Source organism: Lagenorhynchus albirostris, chromosome 3 (assembly GCF_949774975.1).
Source record: "Lagenorhynchus albirostris chromosome 3, mLagAlb1.1, whole genome shotgun sequence".
NCBI lineage: Eukaryota > Metazoa > Chordata > Mammalia > Artiodactyla > Delphinidae > Lagenorhynchus > Lagenorhynchus albirostris.
In genome coordinates, this window is record NC_083097.1 from 138,101,226 (window position 1) to 138,123,281 (window position 22,056).

General features: G+C 35.8%; 1 protein-coding gene across 5 annotated transcripts in view; it reads left to right on the forward strand.

Annotated features, from left to right (window-relative positions):
• Window positions 1-22,056, forward strand: part of GABRG2 (gamma-aminobutyric acid type A receptor subunit gamma2) — a 123,306-nt gene that overhangs the window by 36,153 nt on the left and 65,097 nt on the right. For all 5 annotated transcript variants that reach the window (XM_060144159.1, XM_060144160.1, XM_060144161.1 and 2 more), the window contains exon 6: window positions 1,611-1,748. In XM_060144159.1, the coding sequence (XP_060000142.1) occupies window positions 1,611-1,748 (138 nt within the window). The remainder of the gene's footprint in view (window positions 1-1,610; window positions 1,749-22,056) is intronic.

Here is a 22,056-nt window from a genome sequence, read left to right on the forward strand (position 1 = left end):
AAAGAAAGCAAAAAGATGAGAAAACCAATCACCTGTTTTCAATAAACATCATTTCCAGAGAGAACCGAAGGAAAACTTCACTGTATATTATATATATTGAGAAAAATTTCCATTATAAATCTTATTTCATATGTTCTACTTCATCCAAGAATAGAATATTTTTTAGTGAAAACTTACCTAAGGTTTAGGAGATCGGATTTCTTTTCTTTTAATTTTCCAACTGGGACTACTCCTCTACTGAGTCAGCTAAACCTTAAGAAATAGTGATTTCTATGCCATCAGATTCCTGATTGACAATTGTCTTCTGAACCCAAAATCAACTTAATATTACTTATTGCTATTAAAACAATTCAATCAAACATGTTCTGCATAGGAAGTTCCTTAATATTATCATTCGTATTCTCAACTTAATATTACTTATTGCTATTAAAACAATTCAATCAAACATGTTCTCCATAGGAAGTTCCTTAATATTATCATTCGTATTCTTAGTTTTCACCACATCCAGCCCTACCAGCGTGCTACCACCACTCAATAGCAATCTGGGGATTCGGCTTTCTTTTTTCTTTCTTCTTATTAATAAAATATAGTGGACAAAGATTTGGACCAAAAGAAAGGAAAAAAAGGAAACAAGGGATTTTATTCCAAGAAGTCAATCAGCCTCCATAATCAAAATTACCTTTCCACAGCATTATTAGAAGAAGACAAACAATTGAGAAGATTTCTAGTTTTATCATTTATCTATCTATCTTATTTGAGTTTATTCTGCAGCTTACTTATAAAATAATGTTTATGCATTCAGCAAATATATATTGACCATCAATTCCATGAAATAAGTATGATCATCATCCCCATAAGTAAATGAATAATTTAGAAGAAAAATTGAGAAAGCTTTCTGGGATATTATGGCTAGGAAAAGGTACTGATAATCATTATATTATCAGTGTAATATTTCTTTCATGAATGCTTTCTGTTGTTTTGGCTGAACATAACTGAGCTGTAAGGAATCTACATAGTCCTCATTGGTATCTTCCCCTCGGCATTTCTACTTACTGCTTTTAGTTGCAGATTTCTGTGTATATTAAAATGAAGCCTCAACAAATTGAGAGAGAGAATAATGTAAATAGTTGAGGTAATTTTTCCCAATCATCTTCTATTCCAAGGACATGCCCTGGGGAGGGATTTGAGTCTGCTCTTCTTCCATTATTTTCTGTTTTCTGCATGACTCTCAAAATCTTGCCCTGTTGACTCGGTTTCACCATAAACAATATCTTGCATATGTACTATATACTGGCTACTTTTTATATCTTACCCCAGACAATGTAAAGTATGTGTATAGTATATACAAAACCATGTATAGTATACCTTCTATGCAATTTAAGTGCTTTTCATGGGTAATTTTGACCTCATGGTTTTTAAATCTAATTTCCCATTAGGATATGGGAAATTGTATTGATTTTCCATATGGTAATGCTCTTTAGTCCAAGATCCTCATCGAAGTCAAAACTATCTCTCTTGGTATCTCCCTCAGTGTCTTGTTCATAGAAGCTGGTTGCCACATATGTTCATTTTTAATCAGTTAAAATGTGTGCTTTCTTATCTCATGGCAGATGGCTATCCACGTGAAGAAATTGTCTATCAATGGAAGCGTAGTTCTGTTGAAGTGGGGGACACAAGATCTTGGAGGCTTTATCAATTTTCATTTGTTGGACTGAGAAATACCACTGAAGTAGTGAAGACAACTTCTGGTAAGATGCACTTGGAAATAATTTTGAGTGACCCTTCCAGAGTTTGAATTCTGGTGTATATGATTTAGAAGCTTTCAACACTTGTCTAGAAATGATATTCAGAAAATTAAATGAAGTGTTTTCATTTACTAGAGAAAATTATAACTGGTATTCTAGTATAATACATAAATATAAATGGATTTTATCAATTTAAAGATTCAAATTGGATAAGCAAATTATTTGCTTAATTCCCTTATGAAAAATAAGTAACAGTTATTAAAAAGAAGAAAATACTTAATAGGCATAATGTTTCTTTTAAGAAATATATTTCATATTTAAAGTATCACATGGAGAAGATTAACTTCTCAAAAATGCAGAAAAGTGACCAGAGTGGATATGACTAATTCCATGTTCAGTAATTAAGTATTTTGAACTGGCTTCATCAGTGAATAAGGGACTGGGTTTTGGTGTCAGGCCTGGGTTCAAATCCCAACTCCATCATTTACCAGCTACATATTTTAAGAAATTACTGAATTTCTCAGGGGACCAGCTCTCACAGATAACCAATGTGGACAAAAGATCTGCCTCACAGTCATACTGTATGTATTTAAAAAAAAAAAAAGGTAAAATGCTTAGAATGATACCTAACACTTAGCATTCAATAAGTAGTAGTGCCTAATAGTATTAGTTATAAATATCAAGTATGCATGGGACCTAATGTGGTCAGGACTTCAGTTTTTTTCAAGAGAAACTAAAAATCTATAGTATTTTTATATCAAATATCATAATTTTTAATGGTATTAATTGAAGGTGATTTAAAAAACCATGTGGGGTAAGTCAAACATATTTCCAGACCAGATCTGTCTCATGGGTGGCTATAGGTTAATACAAACCCTCTGCAATGCTGAGTGCGTATTTTTTAAAAATTTTTTTAAAAATTAATTTATTTATTTTTGGCTGTGTTGGGTCTTCGTTTCTGTGCGAGGGCTTTCTCTAGTTGTGGCAAGCGGGGGCCGCTCCTCATTGCGGCGCGCAGGCCTCTCACTGTCGCGGCCTCTCTTGTTGCAGAGCACAGGCTCCAGATGCGCAGGCTCAGTAATTGTGGCTCACAGGCCTAGTTGCTTCGCGGCATGTGGGATCTTCCCAGACCAGGGCTCGAACCCGTGTCCCCTGCATTGGCAGGCAGATTCTCAACCACTGCGCCACCAGGGGGGCCCCTGAGTGCATATTCCATATAGATTATTCCAGCTGCTCCTTTTTAAAGTTATGTGAATTTAAATGTCCTAATTTCAAATATAAACATTGTGTTCATAGCTTACCATATTAAGACATACTTTTTTATTTGTTACCATGAATTAAGCTGTTTTCTATTGATTTATTCATGCATACCTGATTGTCTTCCTCCTGAAATTAATAGGACATATTTTTGTGTTGACTAATTTAGAAAAAGGCCTTGGTCTGTTGTACAAGGAGAAACAAATTACAGACCTAGACAGAAATGGAAATTTAAGATTCTACCTTTATAAGCATCATCCTCTAAATGAAAAACTAACATTGTTTTTGGCATTTGCAGATTTCTTCAAAACAAAAAATTCTTATGTTGCAAAAAGAATCTGAAATAAAATCAAAGAAATGCTCTAGTTTATTTTTAAAATGTGGCCTTATGTTCACTTATTCATTGGAAATACTGACCATCAAGTACTAGAACAGTCTTTATTTTGGTCCCCAAAACAGATTCAGGACTGCCTTAGAACAGGTCTTCCATCTGTGAGACAGCACATGTAAAAATAACCTCTAAGTCTGTATGCTTCCAGAATAAGAAATTGGGCATTAAGTTCTGTTGTATATTCATATCTGTATAGTTATTACAGCACCCTAAAACAGAACCCACAAATTTATGACTAGCAGATCTTTTGTTCAGTCATTTAAGCCCGGAGTGGCGTTAAAACCAAACAGTGGTGAGGGAAGTGTTGGCTTTATATCATAGGTTTTGACATCATCCCCTTCCCAAAGTCTCATACTGAGAATAATCTAGAGTATTTACTGTCTAATAAGAGATACATCCAAAAGAAAATACTCTATTTACTTAAAGCATGGCAAGAAAATTTATCAAGGTGTCACAAGGCTATCACTCTTCCTAGAGAAATCAAAGCAAAACCGTATTGATATCAGATTTGATATTGAGTAGCATCATTTAATTGATTGTATCAACTCCTTGTGAATTTTAATATGGGGGTTAGCCTCCACCTTGGTCTTCTTGTACACTCCCTGCTCTTGCTGGTTTGTTTTTTGTGTGTGGTATCATTCCAGTTGCCTCTGGGAAGAGAAAGGGCTGAGTTGAAAGTTAACACCAATGCCGACAGGCAGCCTGATTATTGTGAGAGTTGATTTTGTAATGATTGGAAGTTTCTGTGTGATCTTTGTTTTATTTCTGATGCCATTCTTATCTTCAAAGCATGGCTCCATAACTAGTTAATATCTACAAGGAAGTTATATTAACAACTTTCTTGGGAAGTTATCAGAAGATCAAAATTATAGCCTTTTTGAATCTTGACCATTACAACAATGTGGTTTTCTCTTAGACTTATAGTAAATGTATCTCCCTTTGAGAAGCCTCTGTCAAAACTAGGAGAGAGTAGTGCCTAAAATTAGGCCTAGTTTACTGCGGAGATTGCTAACCTTCACTCATTCAAGTCCACCTTTCATGATTTTGTTATATCTAAGTGGTGACTGTACTGTGGGTTCCTTAGTATATTTGTTCTTTAAATTGATTCCTTGCTATTAGTAAAATGATTTTTTTAAAGGAAAATTCACATTAGGACCATAATTGGAAAATGAGAAGCATTTGACATAAATAGAAATTGATATAAGAATATAATGAAAAGTGAACAAATGTTCTTAAATTTTAAGTGCACATATTGGTGTTCCCTGGGCTCTGAGTATGTGGAAAAAGAAAGAAAGAGATAGTAGAGAAAAGGAAGAGGGTAACTAGCACCAAAGTAAAACACTTCCTTGATTTAAACAGAAGGGTAGAAGAAGCAGGAAGGAATTTTCTTACACATAATTCGAGGCTATGTGATAATTCTGTATACACCACCTGAATCATCTTTATCACCATTTATATGTGTGTCACTCCTGAGAAAAATATTCCTCGGTGGTAGATTGATAAGACTTGAAGAATACCTTTAATTCTTGGTCAATACATCAAGATAGATTCTGGATCCATGATTTCTCTTCAAACCATCACCTCTTCCTGATTGCTCTGTATGTGGTAATAGCACCGTCATTGTCCCAGTGAGCCAGGCGTGAACACTCAGAGTCACATGTCCGCCTCCCACATCTAATGAATCATGAAGACACGTATACCTCTGAAATATCTTGCGTAACTGTCCTCTTTTCAGTTGCCGTTGCCACTGTCCTAGTTCACGATCGTGTCTGTTCTCATCTGGACTCTGCTGGGAGCCTATTAAACTACATCCCTGCTGTCAGTCTCTCTTTTCTACAGTCTATCCTTTATACATTAATCATAAAAGCTAGCACTTACTGAGCACTAACTACATGTACCATAGCAAACACTTTATATACATGACCTACTTTAATTCTCATTACCATAGTCATATTTAATGTCATTAACACTGAAGGTATCACTGCGGTTAAGGAAACAGACTTCTAGGGGTTCATTTACTTGCAGGGATCAGATTTGGCAGCTGGGACATGAATTCAGGTGGTTTGCTTTCAGACTCATGCTTTTAACCACTGCACTATTTTTATTCGCACTGTGTCCCAGTAAGTCTTCCTGAACCACGGCTTTCCTCATGTCCCAAGAATTCAGGAGATTCAATTAAGCACAAGCTATTGTTCCTAATATGTAAGCCCCTGATCTCAGGAACCTTCCAGCTTGGTTTTCTATAATTTCTCAGCTTGTGACAGAACTACTTTGTTAATATTTTTATGAATATAAATAGCTAATCCTATACACACATTGAATTTCAGTCTCCTTTCTTTTTTGAATGGCTTATCAACTCAGCCCTACCTTCTTTATGACTTTAAAACATAAAAAAACAGCTTCTCTTCAGTGAAACCTTTCAGACCTTAATGCCAGAATGCGTACTCTTGGAGCCAGACAGCTCAGGTTTGAACACTGATTTGTATACATTACTGAATATATCTAAGCTCAATATCACCAATGTTACAGGGTTACTCTCAGGATTAAGTAAGATAATCCACTGAAAATGCTTAAAATTGTGCCTAACACATAGAAAGGACTCAGTAAATGGAAGGCACCATCATCATCATCATCAGACTCCCCCGGGGCATTTTCACCTACTTTATGAAAACAGAATTTCCACCTTATATTTTTTTATCAGTTGTTTTCTTCCCTCTTTTCTGCCCTCTCATTCCAGTTAGTCATAGACTTCCCAGTGGAAGCCTTCTTTTAATCATCTTTGTATCCATGATGCTATTAGCCTGGTGATTTGCTTAGAGTTGTTGATTAGTAGGTAATTATAAAATGGATTGCTTGTGACAATTATATTGATAAAACCATAAAATTTCCCTCAATTAAATAAGAAATGCAGAATTCTATATATTTTTCCATTACTCATTGTTTTCTCTCAAGTAGAAGACCTGTTCTTTCTAGTCATATTGCCATGGACATTTCACCAAATTATCTACATGATTTTTGGTATCAAACAGAGCTTTGTTCCTGATGTTCTCATCCTGAGATGTGGGTTAGAAAAATGGGCAAATGAGTTTCTTAGGAGAACCTACCTTCTTGGGACACCATTGCCATTATTATGAATCAAAAAGAAATATATCATGTACTTCCTACACTAGAAAAACGTTAAATCTTTTTTCTTCCAGTTTTATTGAGATATAATCGACATACAGAACTGTATAAGTTTAAGGTATACAGCATAATGATTTGATGTAAATAGATCATGAAATGATTACCATCATAACTTTAGTGAACATCAATAATCTCATATACATAATAAATTAAAAAAATAGAAAACAAAATTTTTTCCTTGTGATGGTTAGGATTTACTCTCTTAACTTATAAATATAACATATAGCAGTGTTAATTTGTCATGTTGTACATTACATGCCTAGTATTTATTTATCTTATAACTGGAAGTTTATACCTTTTGGCTACATTCATCCAGTTCTCCCTCCCACCACCCCCGCTTCTAATAACCACAAATCTGATCTTTTTTTCCTATGAGTTTGTTTGTTTGTTTTTGAAGTCTAATTGACCTCCAACACTATGTTAGTTCCTGGTACACAACATATTTCTATACATTTCAAAATGGTCACCATGATAAGTCTAGAAAACCATTAAATCTTCCATATCGTCCTTAGAAATGTAAACGTCATTGTTTCATAGTTTTTTGGCATTCCCATGTACATTAACTATTATATACTTCCTTTTTGTCTTTAACCCACCTTTTTGGCTTCGATTCCATGTGCAAGTTTTATTTTCTTGATTTCTATTACAAGAAATGCATAAATACTAAAATAAAATTAAAAAAAGAACTCTGTACCACTAAGTTCATGTGACTTTTCAACAGTGGCATGCAGACCACAATTTTAGAAACACCAGCTCCGTGGATGAAGTCCATGTTCGTTGCTTAATTTCTAAAATATATGTAATCTACCCTATATCTTCAAATATTGCCCATTATTCTCACACCATATCCTTTATTTTCTTGAGGTTTTTTGGATAAGTTGAACCTATTTCACGTCTTCGTGCTCATTTTTCTTAATACTAAGCTCAAGTTCAACCTTCTCTGCCTATATCAGTGTATACATATTGGTCAAATAATTCTCCAAATAGAAAAAAAAATAGGGCTTCCCTGGTGGCACAGTGGTTAAGAGTCCACCTGTCAATGCAGGGGACACGGGTTCAAGCCCTGGTCCAGGAAGATCCCACATGCCGCAGAGCAACTAATCCTGTGCACCACAACTACTGAAGCCCGTGCACCTAGAGCCCGTGCTCTGCAACAAGAGAAGCCACTGCAATGAGAAGCCCGCGCACCACAATGAAGAGTAGCCTCCGCTCACCGCAACTAGAGAAAGCCCATGCGCAGCAATGAAGACCAACACAGCCAAAAATAAATAAATTAAATAAATTAATTTTTTAAAAAGAAAAAAAATAGCTCCACCTTCTAGGCTGTGTTTTAACTTATATTTCTTTGGCAAACACAGGTAAAGATACTCATCATTGACATAAACTATTGTGGGGGGAATAAAAAGAGAAATGAAAACATATATAAGTTAATGGTAATTGTTTTATTGAAGAGATTGGAATAAAAAAATTAATAAACCTAAATGATAGGAGAGAAATAAACAACTGTAACCCAGTCCTACAGTCTTGGGTTACTTTGGAATCACAGTAAGTTGTGAGCCCATTTTAGTCAATAATAAACTTTTCAAACTACTTGAAGCAACCTAATATATTAAATGAAATCAGTGTGAAAGACTGCACAGTAATAGATTTTTATTTTATTTTTAAGCTTCAATTTAGAAAAAATAACTTTGGTTTCAGGAGAGGAAAATGAATGGATTACATAAAGAGCTGGGCGAGGAATGGCCATGGAGAAGTCACTTGCCCTTTCTGGGATGAAAATTCCTTATTTCTAAAGAGAATGCATTTGACTAGATGCTTCTTTAAAGTCCTTGGACTTATTTATAATCTTTGATGTAACCAAGGTTACACTATAGATGTCTCAATGTAGGAGTAACTTTCTTTATAAATTAATGATTTCCTAGAATGTTTCCCTTCATCAAGTTTTCAACAATTTCAAAGCAAGTCAAATGCAAAGATAAACTCCTTTAGGCTTTTAACTTAAAAGGGATGACATTCCCACTCCTTTTTAAAAATCTGTTTTGTTATTAGTATATATATATATACTGGAATATTCATGTACTACATTTAAAACTTCCACATTGGAATGCAAATTGGTGCAACTATTGTGGAAAACAGTATGGAGGTTCCTTAAAAAACTAAAAATAGAGTTACCATATGATCCAGCAATCCCATTTCTGGGTATATATCTGGAGAAAACTCTAATTCGAAAAGATACATGCACCCCAGTGTTCACTGCAGCACTATTTACAGTAGCCAAGACATGGAAGCAACCTAAATGTCTATCAACAGATGAATGGAAAAGAAGATGTGGTACATATATACAATGGAATATTACTCAGCCACAAAAAAAGAATGAAATAATGTCATTCGCAGCAACATGGATGGACCTAGAAATTATACTAAGTGAAGTAAGTTAGAAAGAGAAATACAAATACCCTATGATATCACTTAAATGTGGAATCTAAAATATGATAACATGAACTTATTTACAAAACAGAAACAGACTTGAAGACAAAGAAAACAAATTTATGGTTACCAAGGTGAAAGGTGGGGGAGGGATAAACTAGGAGTTTGGGATTAGCAGATACAAATTACTGTATATAAAATAGATAAACAACAAGGTCCTACTGTATAGCATAGGGAACTATATTCAATATCTTGTAATAACCTATAATGGAAAAGAATATGAAAAAGAATATATATATCTAACAAAATCACTTTGCTGTCCAGCAGAAACTAGCACAATATTGTAAATCAACTATACTTGAAATCAAAAAAAAGGTTTAACTATTAAAAAAATAATCCCACATTGGGGCTTCCCTGGTGGCGCAGTGGTTGAGGGTCCGCCTGCCGATGCAGGGGATATGGGTTCGTGCCCCGGTCCGGGAAGATCCCACGTGCCGCAGAGCGGCTGGGCCTGTGATCCATGGCCCCTGAGCCTGCGCGTCCGGAGCCTGTGCTCCGCAGTGGGAGAGGCCGCAGCAGTGAGAGACCCGCGTACAGCAAAAAAAAAAAAAAATAATAATAATCCCACATTGGAATTTTAAATTCCAAGGTTGCTCTGACAGTACCTAGTGAGGAAATGGGGCTTCAGAGGTGGAGAGGGGCTGCACAGAGGAGTCATAGGAAGTCTAAGGAAGATTGTTTGTTTTCAAGGTGACAAATTTCATTTCTGCTTACATTCCGTGGGCAAGAACTAGCTGTGTGTTCCTGTGGAGATAAAAATGGGTCTGGGAAGTGTAGCTCAGTTGTATGCTAGGAAGGGACAGTGGGTTTTATGACTTTCTAGCATTTGTGAAACATGCGTGACATCATTTTATTTCTCACAAGCTTCTCAGAGAAGTAATATTTTTCATTTTACAGATGAAGCAACTTAAGTTTAGAGGAGCTACATAATTTGTTCAAGGCTATTCAATAGAGTTATTTACCCAGATCCCAAGTTTTTACCCCACTGCCTTTCACAAACACGAGGTAAAGAGATGAATCAATTAAAATAAAAATGTTATTTCTAAACTTGATAATAGCTACTTTTATGGAGACAGTGCAATGAAGTAATAGCATTTAATATGATAACTATATACATATATCAACAAAATGTTAACTTATAGGAATAGCAATTATATTTACCTGGGGCAATAAAATCAAGTGAGAAACAATTTAGCAACAATATTTTACTTTTTCAGAAACATATTTATTGCTTATAAGGTATTATTATTCACTTCTAAGTGAACCTATGGATCACCAGGCAAATCTGGCCTTAACTAAGAAACTGTTGGATCCAGTATATTTGTATAATAGTGTTACTTGCAGAAAAGTCTCATCAGAAAGAAAACATAATAAAAGGATTGCATGACTACTATTTACAGTAATTTTGAGGACTAATATCTTATTTTGACTGTCTATCAAGACCAACCAGGTCAAGACAACATTAATTTTTATCCAAGTATATGGTGTTTCCTAATTCAATCGAAATTCTTCTTTTGCTACATTTAGAAGACATGTTCATCAATGTGACTGATCCAACTAAAAGAGCTCTCCTGTTCAGCTGCTGTCCCCAAATAAATGTAAACCATTAAATAATTTTTTAAAACATGAAAATGTGAGATGGTGGAGACTGACTCTATAGACATTGTGCTCTGTACACAGACTCACTGAATGTTTCTTTCACTCTATTTGATGCAGTCAAATAATTCCTTCATCTTATTTTTGCATTTTCAGAAAATAATGCTATCCAGCATTGCAGCTATGCAAATTTGAGCATGTCAGAGACTGAAAAGGGCATCAAATAGCAGTGAGGAAAATAATGCTTTGGTTTTTTTAATTTTGTTTTACACTTAACTTTCTTTTCTTCAAAAGGAGGTTATTATGAAGGTCACAGCACACTGCAGGTGTAATAGCCCGGAAAAGCATTTCTGGGGTATACATGCTGGGGCTGAGCAGAATCTGTTCACTATTCTCATTTGCCACTCCTGAAGTCTATCTCGTTTAGGAAATCAAGAACAGTTAGTTTTATTAATCCAGGGCAGAAAGAGATCAGAAAAGCCCAAGGACTGGAGAATTGACATATATGTTAAGCATGACTAAGTATATTATTTTTTTGCTTACTTAAAAAAATTTTTTTTATTGAAGTATAGTTATGCCAATGCTGTGCCAATCTGTGCTGTACAGCAAAGTGACTCAATTATACACATATATATGTTTTTTTAAATTCTTTTCCATTATGGTTTATCACAGGATTTTGAATATAGTTCCCTGTCTGTGTTATACAGTAGGACCTTGTTTATCCATTCTAAATATAATAGTTTGCATCTACCAACCCCAAACTCCCAGTGCATCCCTCTCCCTCCTCCCCTCCCCCTTGGCAGCCACAAGTCTGATCTCTATGTCTGTGAGTCTCTTTCTGTTTCATAGATTGGTTCATTTGTGTCATATTTTAGATTCCATATATAAGTGATATCATAGGGTATTTGTCTTTCTCTTTCTGACTTCACTTAGTATGATAATGTCTAGTTGCATCCATGTTGTTGCAAATGGCATTATTTTGTTCTTTTTTTTTTTTAATTTTTTTTTTTTTTTTTTTTTTTGCGGTACGTGGGCCTCTCACTGCTGTGGCCTCTCCTGTCGTGGAGCACAGGCTCCGGACACGCAGGCTCAGCGGCCATGGCTCACGGGCCCAGCCGCTCCACGGCATGTGGGATCTTCCCGGACCTGGGCACGAACCCGTGTCCCCTGCATCGGCAGGCGGACTCTCAACCACTGCGCCACCAGGGAAGCCCATATTTTGTTCTTTTTTTTTTCTCCTGGCCATGCCTTGCGGCATGTGGGATTTTAGTTCCCTGACCAGGGATCAAACCTGTACCCCCTGCAGTGAAAGCATGGAGTCTTAACCACTCAACTGCGAGGGAAGTCCCCTTGTTTACTTTTATATATGGTGTCTCTGTTATTCAAGAAACTGACAGTGCTTCATGTTTAACGTATAAACCACATCATAAATGTTTAATTTTTCACATTTGTCTCCGAATTGATCCACCCCAAAATTAACTACTCCTTGTTATACATCATCTCTCAGAATAATGTCAAAGAAATACTAAAAATAGCATTTTCTCTAGTTCTTCTCCCCTACCCTGCACAAACCTAATTGTTTTGCCCGTAAGCATTTCTCTATCAGCTCTATAAGATGGTATCTTTATTTGTGAATACTGAAATATAATAAATGACATTGATAATAAGACGAAAGCTTCAATGTAGATAACTGAGTTTACTGGAATAGTTTCCAAACATGATTTCTAATCTGCCTTTACTCGTATGACTTACAGCACCATCCACTTTGATTTTCATCATATCTACTGTTCACTGCTAAGTGGTGAAGAGCTTTGTAATATAAAAGACAATGTGTAATGCATGAGCTGTGAAATACCTCCTTGCTAAACATATAATGCAATCACGAACATTAATTGTAACCACTTGATTACATTTTCTAAGTTGGTGATTTCTTGTTACCAGTATTAGTGACTGAGAGTAAAATTAGATTGATAGAAAAATAAAATTTTAGGGCTAAATATCAAAAATTAAGGCCAGTTGTAATTTTACTTTGGGTAATTACTCCAAAGAGGTAAAAGTCACTGTTTGTAATTTGGTAGTCAGTTGTGTAACCACGGCCTATAGCACAGATAATTAGACATGGACAGAGTTAAATTTTATTTATTTCTGTCAACATTGAACAATTGAGAAATTTCATATGCAAATCTTAAACATCTTTACATCTTAAATATCTGGGTTGTCATTTGCATTTGAAAATGATTGGTTAGAGTTGAATTCTCACCTGTCCTAGTGGGCACACAATCTCCTTTACCAAAATTCCTAACACCCCCTGTTGTATTTTCAGGACTATATGATTTTCTTCTTGAACTACTGTTTCCTTATTTTAGAAAGCTATATGCATCTCATTCGAATTATATATATCTCACTCGAAATAGGGGGAAATAAAAGATAATCATTTCCCAAATGAGAACAAATACGTATCTGTGGAAATGAAGAATATTCATTTACTTTTAATAGGCGGAGAGAATTTCTATCACAAAATGATACTGTAAGAAATGAATGTGAAAACTATTAATCAACCAAGGTTTGCCTGAGAGTAGACAGTGAGTTGCAGAGAAGTGTCAGAACCTAGCCAACCTAGGTCTCACTTGCTTTTCACATTCTACAAATGGGTTTATTTATCATAAATATCTAGCATATGCAATGTAAATTGATTTTAAGTTCATTCAGTTTATCTCTACCACCTGCTTTCATGGAAAATGGATTTTAAACAGAGTTGTGAAGTTCTATATATGGACATCTGTGCATCTAGTCGTCTCTGTATTTTCCTTTTTTTTCTTTCAGCTTACATCTAAGCAACTAAAACGTGTGTTGCAGTTTTCCTGCACATTACTGATTAGCAGCCTTGCATAGCCAATGAACACTTTTTCCTTCATCTTCTTTGATAAAATAAGGCAACTGGATATAGCACAAAAAAAACTATGATTCCTTTTAAGCGTTTCCTTTGTGGTTGTGTTACCATATAGTTGAATGGCCCTGAGCAAGTCATTTTCTCTTTCAGCCCTCAATATCTTCATCTCAAAATAAAAAAATTAACTAGATTAAATGTGAAGGTCCTTTTCACCCCTAAAATGCTGTTCTGTATTTCCTGATATTTAGCAGCTCTGTCATAAAGCAAATGTCTGGTGGGTATTTAGGTTTTCCATGTTCCCATGAGTTCTTAAGAGAAATTTCTTCATGTTTTCTTATTCTGTAAAACTCAGCAATTAATAGATCTAGTTTATCTGTCAAGTATAGAGAACTCTGAGAGCTATTGTGGGGGAAGAGGCCCAGGGGTTTGCCATAGAGATGGTTGGTAAATTAGGTAAGGTATGAAAAAAATGAATTTGGCCTGGGAAAAATAGGCCCACCGTGGGTGTGAATAGCGAGGGTGGAATTTCATTGAATTCATGTGAATGAGAAATTGCAGAGGATGAAGATAGGACAATGGCTGTGACATGGCTTTCATAGAAGAGAAAGAATAGACACCTGGCCTCCTCAAACAGAAATAACACTTGCAATCAAGAGCACATGGTATGAACTTAATTTATTATTTTGTGTTTAATTATGTAAATTGGGCCGCTATGAATCAGCAGTCCATTAAAATAGTACTGATACTACCAACTCTGTAAAAATAATAAGAATATAATATGCTAGCATTCGTAAGACCTTTATATATATATATATATATCATCTCATTCACTTTTCACAGTAATTCTATAAGGTGATATTCATCACCCAGGTGGCATGATGTACAAGCAATCTTGTAGAAAAGTATCCAGAAAGGGTAGAGACTTCTTCCAAGACCATAGAATAAGTTACTAAACAGATACCTGTGTTTGCTGAGAGGCCAGTTTTCCAATCCAGTGATGACTGAGCTGTTCTGAATTTGTGTTTGCAGAAAGACTTGTCCTTGGCTATATTTTTGCCTAGTGTGTAATTTCTTTTCTCTTTATTGTTATGGCATCTATCTATCTATGTAAGTTGACTGCACACATGTAAGGTAGAATCAGACTGTATTTGTCAGCTCAAGCTAGACTATGCTATGATAGAAAATAACCCTCAAATCTCATTGGTTTAAAATTTATATATAATATTATACATATTCTTGTATTGCTCTTTCTGCTGTGCTTTTTCATTCTGTGGCATGCCATTCTCAGAGTCAAAGGTGAAATAACAAAAGAATAAAATGATTCTTAAAGTTTCTGCTTGAAGAAGCAAGAAGAACTACAATTCTGCAGCCTGTGGAACGAAAACCACATTCACAGAAAGAGAAAAAATAAAAAGGCAGAAAACTATGTACCAGATGAAGGAACAACATAAAACCCCAGGAAAACAACTAAATGAAGTGGAGATAGTCAACCTTCCAGAAAAAGAGTTCAGAATAATGATACTGACGATGATCCAGGACCTCGGAAAAAGAATGAAGGCAAAGATGGAGAAGATGCAAGAAATGTTTAACAAAGACCTAGAATAATTAAACAACAGACACCTAGAAGAATTAAAGAACAAACGGAAACCATAAACAAGACCAAAAGACAACCCTCAGAATGGGAGAAAATATTTGCAAATGAAACAACTGACAAAGGATTAATCTCCAAAATTTACAAGCAGCTCATGCAGCTCAATAACAAAAAAACAACCCAATCCAAAAATGGACAGAAGACCTAAATAGACATTTCTCCAAAGAAGATATACAGACTGCCAACAAACACATGAAAGAATGCTCAACATCACTAATCATTAGGGAAATACAAATCAAAACTACAATGAGATATCATCTCACACCGGTCAAAATGGCCATCATCAAAAAATCTAGAAATGATAAATGCTGGAGAGGGTGTGGAGAAAAGGGAACCCTCTTGCACTGCTGGTGGGAATGTGAATTGGTACAGCCACTATGGAGAACAGTATGGAGGTTCCTTAAAAAACTACAAATAGAACTACCATATGACCCAGTAATCCCACTACTGGGCATATACCCTGAGAAAACCATAATTCAAAAAGAGTCATGTACCAAAATGTTCATTGCAGCTCTATTTACAATAGCCAGGAGATGGAAACAACCTAAGTATCCATCATCAGATGAATGGATAAAGAAGATGTGGCACATATATACAATGGAATATTACTCAGCCATAAAAAGAAACGAAATTGAGCTATTTGTAATGAGGTGGATGGACCTAGAGTCTGTCATACAGAGTGAAGTAAGTCAGAAAGTGAAAGATACCGTATGCTAACACATATATATGGAATCTAAGAAAAAAAAATGGTTCTGAAGAACCTAAGGGTAAGACAGGAATAAAGACACAGACCTACTAGAGAACGGACTTGAGGATATGGGGAGGGGGAAGGGTAAGCTGTGACAAAGTGAGAGAGTGGCATGGACATATATACACTACCAAATGTAAAATAGATAGCTAGTGGGAAGCAGCTGCGTAGCACAGGGAGATCAGCTCAGTGCTTTGTTACCACCTAGAGGGGTGGGATAGGGAGGGTGGAAGGGAGGGAGACGCAAGAGGAAAGAGATATGGGAATGTATATATATGTATAACTGATTCACTTTGTTATAAAGCAGAAACTAACACACCATTGTAAAGCAATTATACTCCAATAAAGATGTTAAAAAAAAAAAAGAACAAACAAACAGGTGAACAATACAATAACTGAAATGAACAATACACTAGAAAGAATCAATAGCAGAATAACTGAGGAAGAAGAACGGATAAGTGACCTGGAACACAGAATGGTGGAATTCACTGCCATGGGACAGAAAAAAGAAAAAAGAATGAAAAGAAATTAAGACAGCCTATGAGTCCTCTGGGACAACATTAAACACAACAACATCCGTATAATAGGGGCCCCAGAAGGAGAGGAGAGATAGAAAGGACCTGAGAAAATATTTGAAGATATTATAGTCAAAAACTTCCCTAACGTGGGAAAGGAAATAGTTAATCAAGTCCAGGGAGCGCAGAGAGTCCCAGGCAGGATAAACCCAAGGAGAAACATGCCAAGACACATAGTAATAAATGGACAAAAATTAAAGACAAAAATTATTGAAAGCAGCAAGGGAAAAATGACAAATAACATACAAGGGAACTCCCAAAAGGTTAATAGCGGATTTCTCAGCAAACTCCCAGAAGGGTGTGGCATGATATATTTAAAGTAATGAAAGGGAAGAACCTACATCCAAGATTACTCTACCTAGCAAGGATTTCATTCAGATTCGATGGAGAAATCAAAAGCTTTACTGACAAGCTAAAGCTAAGAGAATTCAGCACCACCAAACCAGCTCTACAACAAATGCTAAAGAAACTTCTCTAAGTGGGAAACACAGGAGAAGAAAAGGACATACAAAAACAAACCCATAACAATCAAGAAAATGGTAACAGGAACATACATATCGACAGTTACATTAAACGTGAATGGATTAAATGCTCCAACCAAAAGACATAGGCTCGCTGAATGGATACAAAAACAGTACCCATATATATATATGCTATCTACAAGACACCCACTTCAGACCAAGGGACACAAACAGAAAGAAAGTGAGGGGAGAGAAAAAGAATTCCATGCTAATGGAAATCAAAAGCTGGAGTAGCAATACTCACATCAGGTAAAATAGACTTTAAAATAAAGAATGTTACAAGAGACAAGGAAGGACACTACATAAGATCAAGGGATCAATCCAAGAAGAGCATATAACAGTTATAAATATTTATGCACCCAACATAGGAGCACCTCAATACTTAAGGCAAGTGCTAACAGCTATAAAAGAGGAAATCAACAGTAACACAATAATAGTGGGGGATTTTAACACCTCACTTACAACAATGGACAGAAAGTTAATAAGGACACAAACTATAAATGACACAATAGAACAGACAGATTAAATTGATATTTATAGGACATTCCATCCAAAAAGAGCAGATTACACTTTGTTCTTAAGTGCACACGGAACATTCTCCAATGTTCTCCATTGGAGAATGGAAACATTCTCCATAGGTCACATCTTGGGTCACAAATCAAGCCTCAGTAAATTTAAGAAAATTGAAATCAGGCTTCCCTGGTGGTGCAGTGGTTGAGAGTCCGCCTGCCGATGCAGGGGACTCGGGTTCGTGCCCCGGTCCAGGAAGATCCCACATGCTATGGAGCAGCTAGGCTCGTGAGCCATCGCTGCTGAGCCTGTGTGTCTGGAGCCTGTGCTCCACAATGGGAGAGGCCACAACAGTGAGAGGCCCACATAACGCAAAAAAAAAAAAAAAAAAAAAAAAGAAAGAAAATTGAAATCATATGAAGCATCTTTTTCCAACCACAATGCTATGAGATTAGAAATCAGTTACAGAGAAAAAATATAAAAAAACACAAACGCATGGAGACTAAACAATACGTTACTAAATAACCAAGAGATCACTGAAGAAATCAAAGAGGAAATCAGAAAATACCTAGAGACAAGTTACAATGAAAACATGACGATACAAAATCTATGGGATGCAGCAAAAGCAGTTCTAAGAGGGAAATTTATAGCAATACAATCCTACCTCAAGAAACAAGAAAAATCTCAAATAAACAACCTAACCTTACACCTAAACCAATTAGACAAAGAACAAAAAGCCCCAAAGTTAGCAGAAGGAAAGAGCTCATAATGATCAGAGCAGAAATAAATGAAACAGAAACAAAGAAAACAATAGCAAAGATCAATAAAACTAAAAGCTTGTTCTTTCAGAAGATAAACAAAATTGATAATCCTTTAGCCAGACTTATCAAGAAAAAGGGGAGAGGACTCAAATCAATAAAATTAGAAATGAGAAAGAAGTTACAGTGGACACCGCAGAAATACAAAGCATCATAAGAGATTACTACAAGCACTCTATGCTAATAAAATGGACAAACTGGAAGAAATGGACAAATTTTTAGAATTTCAGTCCACTACTGAACCAGGAAAGAATAGAAAAAATGAACAGACCAATCACAAGTAATGAAATTGAAACTATGATTAAAAATCTTCCAACAAACAAAAGTCCACGACCAGATGGCTTCACAGGTGAATTGTACCAAACATTTAGACAAGAGTTAACACGTATCCTTCTGAAACTATTCCAAAAAATTGCAGAAAAAGGAACACTTTCAGACTCATCCTGTGAAGCCACCATCACCTGATACCAAACCAAAGATACTACAAGAAAAGAAAATTACAGGCCAATATCAGTGATGAAAATAGACACAAAAATCCTCAACAAAATACTAGCAAGCTGAATCCAAGAATACATGAAAAGGATCATACACCATGATCAAGTGGGATTTATCCCAGGGATGCAAGGATTCTTCAGTATACACAAATCAATCAATGTGATACACCATATTAACAAATTGAAGGAGAAAAACCATATGATCATCTCAATAGATGCAGAAAAATCTTTTGACAAAATTCAACTCCCATTTATGATAAAAACTCTCCAGAAAGTGGGCTCAGAGGGAACCTACCTCAACATAATAATAGCCATATGTGACAAACCCACAGGAAACATCATTCTCAATGGTCAAAAACTGAAAGCATTTCCTCTAAGATCAGGAACAAGACCAGGTTGTCCACTCTCGCCACTACTATTCAACGTAGGTTTGGAAGTCCTAGCCACTACAATCAGAGAAGGAAAAGAAATAAAAGGAACACAAATTGGAAAAGAAGAAGTAAAACTGTCACTGTTTGCAGATGACATGGTACTACACATAGAGAATCCTAAAGCTGCCACCAGAAAACTACTAGAGCTAATCAATGAATTTGGTAAAATTGCAGGATACAAAATTAATGCACAGAAATCTCTTGCATTCCTATACACTAACAACAAAAGATCAGAAAGAGGAATTAAGGAAACAATCCCATTCACTACTGCAACAACAAAAAAAATAAAATACCTGGGAATAAACCTACCTAAGCAGGTAAAAGACCTGTACTGAGAAAAGTATAAGACACTGATGAAAGAAATAAAAGATGACACAAACAGATGGAGAGATTTACCATGTTCTTGGATTGGACGAATAAATATTGTGAAAATGACTATACTACCCAAAGCAATCTACAGATTCAATGTAATCCCTATGAAATTACCAGTGGCATTTTTTACAGAACTAGAACAAAAAATTTCACAATTTGTATGGAGACACAAAAGACCATGAATAGCCAAAACAATCTTGAGGGAAAACAACAGAGCTGGAGGAATCAGACTCCCTGATTTCAGACTATAGTACAAAGCCATAGTAATCAAGACAGTATGGTACTGGCATAAAAATAGAAATATAAATCAATGGAACAGAATAGAAAGCCCAGAGATACACCCACACACCAATGGTCAACTAATCTATGACAAACGAGGCAAGGATGAACAATGGAGAAGAGACAGTCTATTCAATAAGTGGTGCTGGGAAAACTAGACAGCTACATGTAAAAGAATCAAATTAGAACACTTCTAACACTGTACAGACAAATAAACTCAAAATGGATTAAAGACCTAAATGTAAGGCCAGACACTGTAAAACTCTTAGAGGAAAACTTAGTTAGAACACTCTATGACATAAATCACAGCAAGATCCTTTTTGACCCACCTCCTACAGAAATGGAAATAAAAACAAAAATAAACAAATGGGACCTAATGAAACTTCAAAGCTTTTGCACAGCAAAGGAAACCATAAACAAGACAAAAAGACAACCCTCAGAATGGGAGAAAATATTTGCAAATGAAGCAACTGACAAAGGATTAATCTCCAAAATATACAAGCAACTCATGCAGCTCAATATCAAAAAAACAAACAACCCAGTCCAAAAATTGGCAGAAGATCTGAATAGACATTTTTCCAGAGAAGATATACAAATTGCCAACAAACACATGAAAGGATGCTCAGTGTCACCAATCATTAGAGAAATGCAAATCAAAACTACAATGAGGTATCACCTCACACCAGTCAGAATGGCCATTATCAAAAAATCTACAATCAACAAATGGTGGAGAGGGTGTGGAGAAAAGGGAACCCTCTTGCATTGTTGGTGGGAATGTAAATTGATATCGCCACCCTGGAGAACAATATGGAGGTTCCTTAAAAAACTACAAATAGAACTACCATATGACCCAGCAATCCCAGTACTGGGCATATACCCTGAGAAAACCATAATTCAAAAAGAGTCATGTATCACAATGTTCATTGCAGCTCTATTTACAATAGCCAGTTCATGGAAACAACCTATATGCCCATTGACGGATGGATAAATAAAATGTGGCACATATATACGATGGAATATTACTCAGCCATAAAACGGAATGAAATTGGGTCATTTGTAGAGACGTGGATGGATCTAGAGACTGTCATACAGAGTGAAGTAAGTCAGAAAGAGAAAAACAAATATCGTATATTAACCCATATATGTGGAACCTAGAAAAATGGTACAGATGAACCGGTTAGCAGGGCAGAAATAGAGACACAGATGTAGGGAACAAATGTATGGACACCAAGGGGGGAAAGCAGCGTGGGGTGGTGGTGGTGATGGGATGAATTGGGAGATTAGGATTGACATGTATACACTCATATGTATAAAATAGATAACTAATAACCTGCTGTATAAAAAATAAATAAGATGAAATTCAAAATAAAAGTAAACAATGTATTGGCAGAATTTTGATAACAACCAGTAGTACTTTTCTGTTAATATATTAGATATTCTGCTGTTGGCTAAAGTCAATAAAGTGGTAGAGTTACTGAAAAAAAAAAGTTACTGTTGCTTGATAGGCATAATTCGTTTGTTTTTGCCAAAGCAAGTCACATGAGCAACCCTGAAGTCTATAAGGTGGGATGCATGCTTCTCTTAGACAAAGGGCCACAAATGAAGGCCTCTGTAGGGATGGATTTGGTAGAAAAAGACAGCAAATATTTAAAACTACAAAACTGTAACCAAAATTTCCCATTAGTATAATCCTTCATGCTATACCTAGCCAGCCTACCTGGCCATGTAAGTACCTATAGCTTGAGATCACACGTCAGGATAAGTCACCCCCAGCAAAGGAAAGGAATGAGTTATTCTCAAAGAAAATAGAGCACAGGCATAAAAATGTCTCTTACTCTGAGAATACTCCTCTTGAAAAGGAATTCTCCTCTTGTTTTTGACAAGCCTGCTTCACTTTGTCAATGACCTAGAGCCATGATTTATGTAAAATTGGCTTCAGAAGGAGCAGGTAAGAAGACACAATATTGACGTGAAAATTATCATAAGGTGATGGGAACTGTCAAGTTTTATAAATCTGGGGAAGATTTCCCTTGCTGTACTGCTGGGACAGCTTTATTAATTATAATGGAAAACAAGTCTGTAAATATTGGTCCCATACTAGATTCAAT